Source organism: Austrofundulus limnaeus, unplaced genomic scaffold, assembly GCF_001266775.1.
Source record: "Austrofundulus limnaeus strain Quisiro unplaced genomic scaffold, Austrofundulus_limnaeus-1.0 Scaffold305, whole genome shotgun sequence".
Taxonomy (NCBI): Eukaryota; Metazoa; Chordata; class Actinopteri; order Cyprinodontiformes; family Rivulidae; genus Austrofundulus; species Austrofundulus limnaeus.
The window spans coordinates 54,839-62,191 of NW_013952707.1; the positions used below are offsets into that span (position 1 = coordinate 54,839).

The window sequence follows — 7,353 nt, forward strand, 5'->3', positions numbered from 1 at the left end:
TATATATTGTTTTCAGAGATAAAATCTTCTGTATCATGTCTTCATCTCACTCCAAGTTAAACATTCTCTTGAAAAATAATTCATAATACAGTATATACAAATTAAACTGAGTAAAAACCACAACATACAAATATCTCTTCAGCTAACCAAAAAGAAAAAATAAGTAGGTCCTCTGGGTGTTTCAGTAAAGAAGAACCCATCCAGAGGACCTACTTATTTTTTCTTTTTGATTTTTTTTTCTACCTGGATTACTGAAATACATCAGGACACCCCATTCACTTAAGTTTGACAATTTTCTGACCTATTTAAAAGTGTTTTTTAAAGGTACATATTGTACACCTGATCCTCCAAAAGGGACTTGATTTTGTGTCTGGTTTTACTACCATCTTGTTTATGTGAAAATATTTCAGTTTTATACAACTTTTTATACACACTTTATGATGTATTCATTGCTCAAGTTAGTGAAGAAATCTAGAAATCATGCCACAGAACAGAGAGGAAAACATTGTTATAACATTTGTTGCTGGATGGATTTTCTCCAAACACAACATCCCCTGATTTCAAGCCTAACAGGAGTCTCAGACAGTGGTTGGTCCATCCTAGGAACAACACAAACTGAGCAGTGTTGTGTTCAGTGTAGAGAGGATATCTACATATTTTGGAAAACAGCCTTTCCACAGATGCATGAGACAACACAGGAGAGTTAGATCTTCAAGACAAGACTCAGCTGTGCACCTACATCTCAACAATGAAGGACATACTTTTGAGGACCAAAATGTTCATAATTTGGTCGATGATTAGAGGAAGCCATTTATGTCAGTGAGAAAAAACAACAACTTTAAACAGAGTAGAAAGTCTCATATTTCAGCTTACAACAAAGTATTAAAATGCCTGAAATCCAGACATTTTGCCTCTAATTAACACCTTCATGCATGTGATCTCTCTGTGAGCCAGGCAAACAACCCAGTGGAGGAAGGGGAGTGAGTTCAGATGCTTAAACAGTGCACTCAAGCTTGGAACTCTACACAAACATGTTTTGAGATAAGAACACTCCTTGGATGGGAAGAAAACCATCAGTTCAGTTCAGTTCTTTCAGTTTGTTGAAACTGGTTTTGTTTGGCTGTGACCTGGATGACTGAGATTCTACACCAGCACGTTGTTACAATAAGACAGGTCATAATAGCTGAATGGAAACAAGCTTTTCAGAAAATATTTAATAAGTTTTTTGTAAATCATGATGAGCTAAAGGCAGATTTTATGTGGGACCCATGCCCATCATGATGCTTTACTCAGACCTGCAATGATTTTTGCCCTAACTTGGATCAAGGTTCAACTTTCATCTCCACCAAGCCAAGTCTTTCATTTCCAGACCAGTTTGGACAAATATTCTTATGCATTAAACACAGTGGACCTTTTATTCGTGGTTCTCTCACTCTGGCTATGTTTCAGATGAAGACCGTCTGTCTAGGAGGAAGAGCATCGTAGACACCGTCTCTCTGCAGATGGACACGGACCTTCAGTGCAGCTCTGATGCACCTCAGGTTTGTTTCTGTCAGCCAGCAGGTCTGTCTGTGGGTCTGGACTATGAATCTACTCATGTACCTGTCTGTGTTCTGCAGAAACCTCAAACTGAGCAGATCACTTTTGAGATGCTGAAGAACACCATTGGTAAGCATCCAGTTCCTCATGGTTCTACATGCAGATCGTTTTTATTTGAGATCAAAAAACTTCTTAAAAACTTCTTAATTTCAGAGGACAGAGGGCCTGTGGAAGAGGAAGAGAGGAGGAAGAGGATGCAGGTGGTGGAGAGGTTTCAGACAGCTCCTTTTGAGGAAATATCAGCTGTCTGTGGATCCCGGGTGAGGCACTTACTGTTATCTAATGAACACACAGTGATCTGGGCCCTCATGCATAAAGGAGTGTGTAGCTTTCACACTAAAAGTTGACGTACGGAAAAATTTAGAAAAGTGTGCCACACCAAAATAGTTAGATGCATAAAACTGTGCGCACGCAGGTTCCTGCGCATCTTTCCTTTATACATCCCAATGAATGTGGAACTGAGCGCACGTAAGTAATTAAAGTTTTATTTATATAGTGCCTTTCACAGAAATAAATTCCCAAGGTGCTGTTCAAACAGTTAAGAACACCCATTCAAGAAGACACACATGACAAACATGGGGGAACAGGTGAACAGGTCATGCAGCAACAGAGACAGACAGTTGCATGAGAAACATCCCCTGACATGCCTCCATTTAAATTTGTAAAATAGATGTCCAGCACGTGAGATTCTCCTCAAACTGTCCTCTCTGTGGGATCAAAAATGATCTTTAGATGCAGGAAAATTATACATTAAATGGAGAATGAGTGAGAAAACTGTCTAAATAAGTAGTGGGGTGTCATGTGGCGCATTTACACGCGATAACCAAAGCCTGAGATTTTCCTGAAATTTACGGACATCTCCCGAATGTGATATTGAAGCCTGGTTAGTTGTTGTCTATTTGAACACGTAGTTGAATGGATGTAAAAAATAAATAAATAAAAATAAAAAACAATAAACATCAAGTTATCCACTTTTTCCGCTCTCCTTTCCTCCTGCGTTGCAGCAGGCGCTGTCATCTCCACAGACAGACCCCCACCCCACCACCACGCGCATACGAGTGGTAGCTTACAGATTTTTAGCAAAACATAGATTTTTGAGGCTCATTCGACAGGTAAACGTCCAAAGGGGTTGACACATATGAACACCTTCCCAGCTGGCGAGGGTGCACACACCTGGCGCAAATATCTACCCAAAGTGCAGCTGCTGCGCTACGGCCACAGCTCAACACTCAGCATCAGCCAGAAGGTTACACACAGAAAAAATAATTATTCTTACTGTACAGTGAGCCACCATTTGCATCTGATTTTGCTCCCTCTCTTCAGCCTTTTTTATTACTAATTTTTTTTATGCCGCACGTAATGTGTCGGGTTTTTCCGGCCCCGGACCCAAAAGGTTTTCAACTATGTGACAAAAATATAAAAACAGTTTACAGACTGGGCTGAGGTTCTTTTGATCATTTTTAGACTGATTTATTTTCTTGTCTGAGGTTAAATGATTTTCAGTCCCGGGGTTCAGTTTCATGATCGTTTGAGTTTAAACAATAAAAATCAAACTAAAAAAATGAATAAATAAATCTAACACCGTGTTCAGACGCTCCTTACATCCAGAAAACTGAACAGATTTCTGTGGATTCAGGTCAGATTCATGACTTTGAGAGTTAAAACTGTCAACTGAAAAACTTTGCGTGGCTGCCGCAAATTCTCACGACGGCAGGTGAAAAGTGTGTGTATATTTACGCACACTTTCACCCAACGTTGGTTTTGATACATCCCAATGTGGGCGTAGAACCTGGCGCACGCAACATTTTTATGCGTACGCACCGTTTATACATGAGGCCCCTGGTTTAGTTCACAGGAAGTTTTACTTCAGTTTAAAATCATCACAAGTTTTGATTTTGATATGAAAAAATTATTAAATAGTCCAAGCAAAGCCAGACTCTGGGGCAGCTGTGGCTGAGTGATTAGGGGAGTCGTCTTCCAATGTGAGAGTTGGCAGTTCAATTCCACAGCTATTCAGTCATGTGTCAAAGTATCCCTGGGCAAGGCACTGAAACCCCACTGCCTCTGATGTGTGTCCCATCAGTGTATGATTGTGGTTTAAACATTAGTCTCTATAGACAGGGTTGCACATAAAATGTTTGGTCTGGTTCTCAGGGGAGAACCTAGGGTTGTTGCTTGGTGCTCACTCATATTTTCCTTCACTCATTTAACACATTTATCTAGAGGGGAGCCCGGGCATCTAACGTCCCCCTGTTCTGTTTTATGACTCCTATCAGCTGCAACGTCTCATGCCAAATTGGTCCACCGAGTTTTTTTATTTTATTTTTTACTCTACACAAATTTTGTAAAATACCTAAGTGGCTGAGGGGCTGGGTGTATGTCATATAAACATCACAAACTGAACATTTCATGGTTAAATGTCTTTTAGACTACACATATCCCTCAGATGGACAACTCTTGATTGGTCTTCTGCACCTTCGGCCTTGGTTAAACCAGCTTTCCACTCTCCAGACCAACCAGCAAATATCTGTTTATTTGCACAGAGCAAAATAACTTAAAACATACAAATGTTTTATTTGTTAGACTGAATTCTTTTTAAGACTATTTTATTCAAAAATATTATATTATTTAGATGGTTTCAGCTCGTATAATTATTTATTCTTCATATTTGATCATTTATTTAATTACATTTATCCCAGAAAAGCTGCATTACAGGATGGTCCTAAATATAAACAAGTTTACATCAAGAACCTTTTTTTAAATAAAATTGTGAATAAAATTTGTGGATCCTTATGGTAAATTAAAATAACATTTAAAACTTATTCAACTAGAGAAAATGGCAAGTTGTTTTTATATAATTTTTTTGAGGGGGGTGATGTTAAACAGAGAATCATCTTTGTTTTAATATGGGGCAAACACATGTTCTGCTAGAGTTAATGTGGTTTAATTAGAAGAACTGTGGGACTCTGCAGTATCACAGAAAGACTCTGCCTGCACGTGCAGCGATGCACAGCAGTCTCTCATCAGGAGGAGAGAGTTTAGTCTTTCACACAAAGTTGGACAGATCTGTTTGAAAATGACGCTCTGAACATATATTTCAAATAAAGTTAGGTTTTACAGACCAAAGTCCAAGTAGCTCAGGAGCAAAGTGCAGGAGGAGATGTCAAGCCGGGTTTCCACCACCAAAGACATTTTGAGCAGGCAAAGGAGCCAGTTTTACATGCAAGTCTGACTGCAGCAGCCGCTGCTTCAACCAAACTTGCTTGGATAAAACGGCTCTGGACTTCGTCTGATTTGTTGAAGGCAGTGTCCATTTAATCCTTATGTCAGGGTCCTGTTGTCGGCTTGGTGAGCACAGAACAACAATCCATTCACACCAGTGCAGCTGGATTTTTTAATTTTTATTTATTTATTTTAAATCAAATCGCATTTGCCACCAAACTGGTCGCACTCTAGAGCCCTGCTAACTGTTGTTTTGACAGACAATCAGGTACAATCTTAGGTACGCAAGTGCGCTTTATGACATTACATCAGGTGCGTTTTTCCTTTTTTTGATTGCGCATGCGTACCTGCGCACCACTTATGTGCAACTCTGTCTACAGACTGATTTGCCTGTATAAGCTTTGTAGCGACCTAATAGAGTGGTGTGTGAATGGGTAAATGAGGACACAGATTGTAGTGTAAAGCACTTTGAGTATCCTGGTTGAATAGAAAGGTGTTATATAAGTACAGTCCATTTATCTTTTTGACTGAAACAGTCTACCTAACATTGAGCCACTGAGGGGCACATTTCAGCGTCTGAACATTCTGATCTTAAAATGACTGATCTTTGTTTTGTCTGCAGACCTCGTTGCTTCATTCCAAGCTTAATCAGGTCTTCGATCTGATCATTTGTCCTCCTCCATCTCCATCTGGACAGTCGCCTCGCCGTTCGACACCACTTTACGAGATGAAGTTTCCTGACCTCTGTGTCTATTAGAAACTCAAATACTGATGAGACAAAGCCCTTCAAAAGGAAAACATGACAGAAGAATGGATGGATACATATAACGGAGCATGAATTGTTTTTATTTCTCACTTTTAATTTATTTTTGTTCTCTTTCAGTTTGATCATCAGAAGAAAAATCAAACAAAAACACTTTCAAAAGCTTTTAAAAAGCTGTCCTATGCATCTCAGTAATCCAGGTAGAAAAATCAAAAGGAGCAATAAGTAGGTCCTCTGGACGGGTTCTTCTTTAATGAAACGTTTTGTCTCTCCTCCAAGAGACTTCTAGTTGGAGTTCCTGGACTGTGATGTCTCAGTTTCTGATGGAGGACGGTTAGAAACTGACGTGTATCYCAAACCCACCCATACAGACCAGTATTTGCGTTTTGATTCTCATCATCCACTGGAACACAAGTTAGGAGTCATCAGAACTCTGTACCACAGAGCAGACAGTGTCCCTACAAACACAGGAGCCAGAGAGAAAGAGAAGTCACACACACGACAGGCCCTGGAGCAGTGTGGTTATCCTGAATGGGCTTTTCTGAAAGCAGACAAGAAACCCAAACAGGATTCCAGCCAAAAACCAGCTGAAAATGAAGACCCTAAACCCAGACCCAAACCAGTCGTCATTCCATTTGTGGTGGGAGTTTCAGAGAAACTGAGATGTTTATTCTTTAAACATGATGTCCCAGTGGCTTTCAAATCCCAAAACACGTTACGACAAAGATTATTTCACCCCAAAGATCCAGTTCCCCGGCAAAAACAGAGTAATGTTGTATATGCTGTTAAGTGTTAGGAGGACTGTGATCAGTCATACACAGGGGAAACAAAACAGCCACTGTTCAAAAGAATGAGCCAACACAGAAGAGCTACATCATCAGGCCAGGACTCTGCAGTTTACACTCACCTACAGGTCAGGACTCTGCAGTTTACACTCATCTACAGGCCAGAGGTCACTCTTTCAGGGATGGAGATGTTCTCATCCTTGATAGAGAGGAACGTTGGTTTGAGAGAGGAGTAAAGGAAGCCATCGTTGTGAAGAAAAACTGTCCACCATTAAATAGAATTGGAGGCCTTTGTGTCCAGTTGTCCTCCTCCTACAACGCTGTTATTGCAAGTATGACTCCGCCCCCTGTGAGCAAAAGGTGTGAATCAGGGCATAGTCAGGTGATGGAGCACATGACCCTCTATGAACAATAGAGCTAATCAAGGCACTAACAACCAATCGTTGGGCTGATGGTCCTCTCTTGCATGTGACTAACCTGTTGTCCATGTGGAGGGAGGGCTTAAAAGACTGAGTTCACCTGAAACTCCTCAGACTGAAGATGTCTCTTGGAGGAGAGACGAAACGTTTCATTAAAGAAGAACTCGTCCAGAAGACCTACTAATATTTCTTTTAAAAAGCTCTTTTTTTTTCTCCACAGGTTGTTTGCTTTACTTCATTTGGCATATATTCTTGTATATTATTTATGTCATATTTCTGCATTTTTATTGGACTAATTCCTAAAGAATTCAGTATTATTGTCTGCATGTTGTACGTGAATTTTATACCACAACATATTTATAGTAACCTGTTGTTCTTACATCTGATTTTTTGAGATTTATTTTCTTTAGCTCTGAAAAAATATTAAAAATGGGCCATTGTCAGCCTATAGTCTGGACAAAGACTTTCGCTTTTTTTTTACATGCTTCATTCTTCATGATTGATGTCACAGGTAGTAACTCCAAAAATAACCATTTAAATAATTTTGTAAGATTTTAGTTAGACA

The 7,353-nt window shown here is 39.8% G+C and overlaps 1 protein-coding gene across 1 annotated transcript in view; it reads left to right on the forward strand.

Annotated features, from left to right (window-relative positions):
* The window catches only part of LOC106527025 (protein EFR3 homolog B), a gene marked incomplete at its 5' end in the record, with an annotated part of 27,309 nt that extends 21,511 nt beyond the window's left edge, over positions 1 to 5,798 (forward strand). Inside the window, 4 exon segments of the mRNA XM_014021780.1 lie at positions 1,450 to 1,541; positions 1,620 to 1,668; positions 1,753 to 1,859; positions 5,444 to 5,798. Coding sequence (XP_013877234.1) covers positions 1,450 to 1,541; positions 1,620 to 1,668; positions 1,753 to 1,859; positions 5,444 to 5,578 — 383 coding nt within the window.
* Positions 5,799 to 7,353: the final 1,555 nt, after the last annotated feature.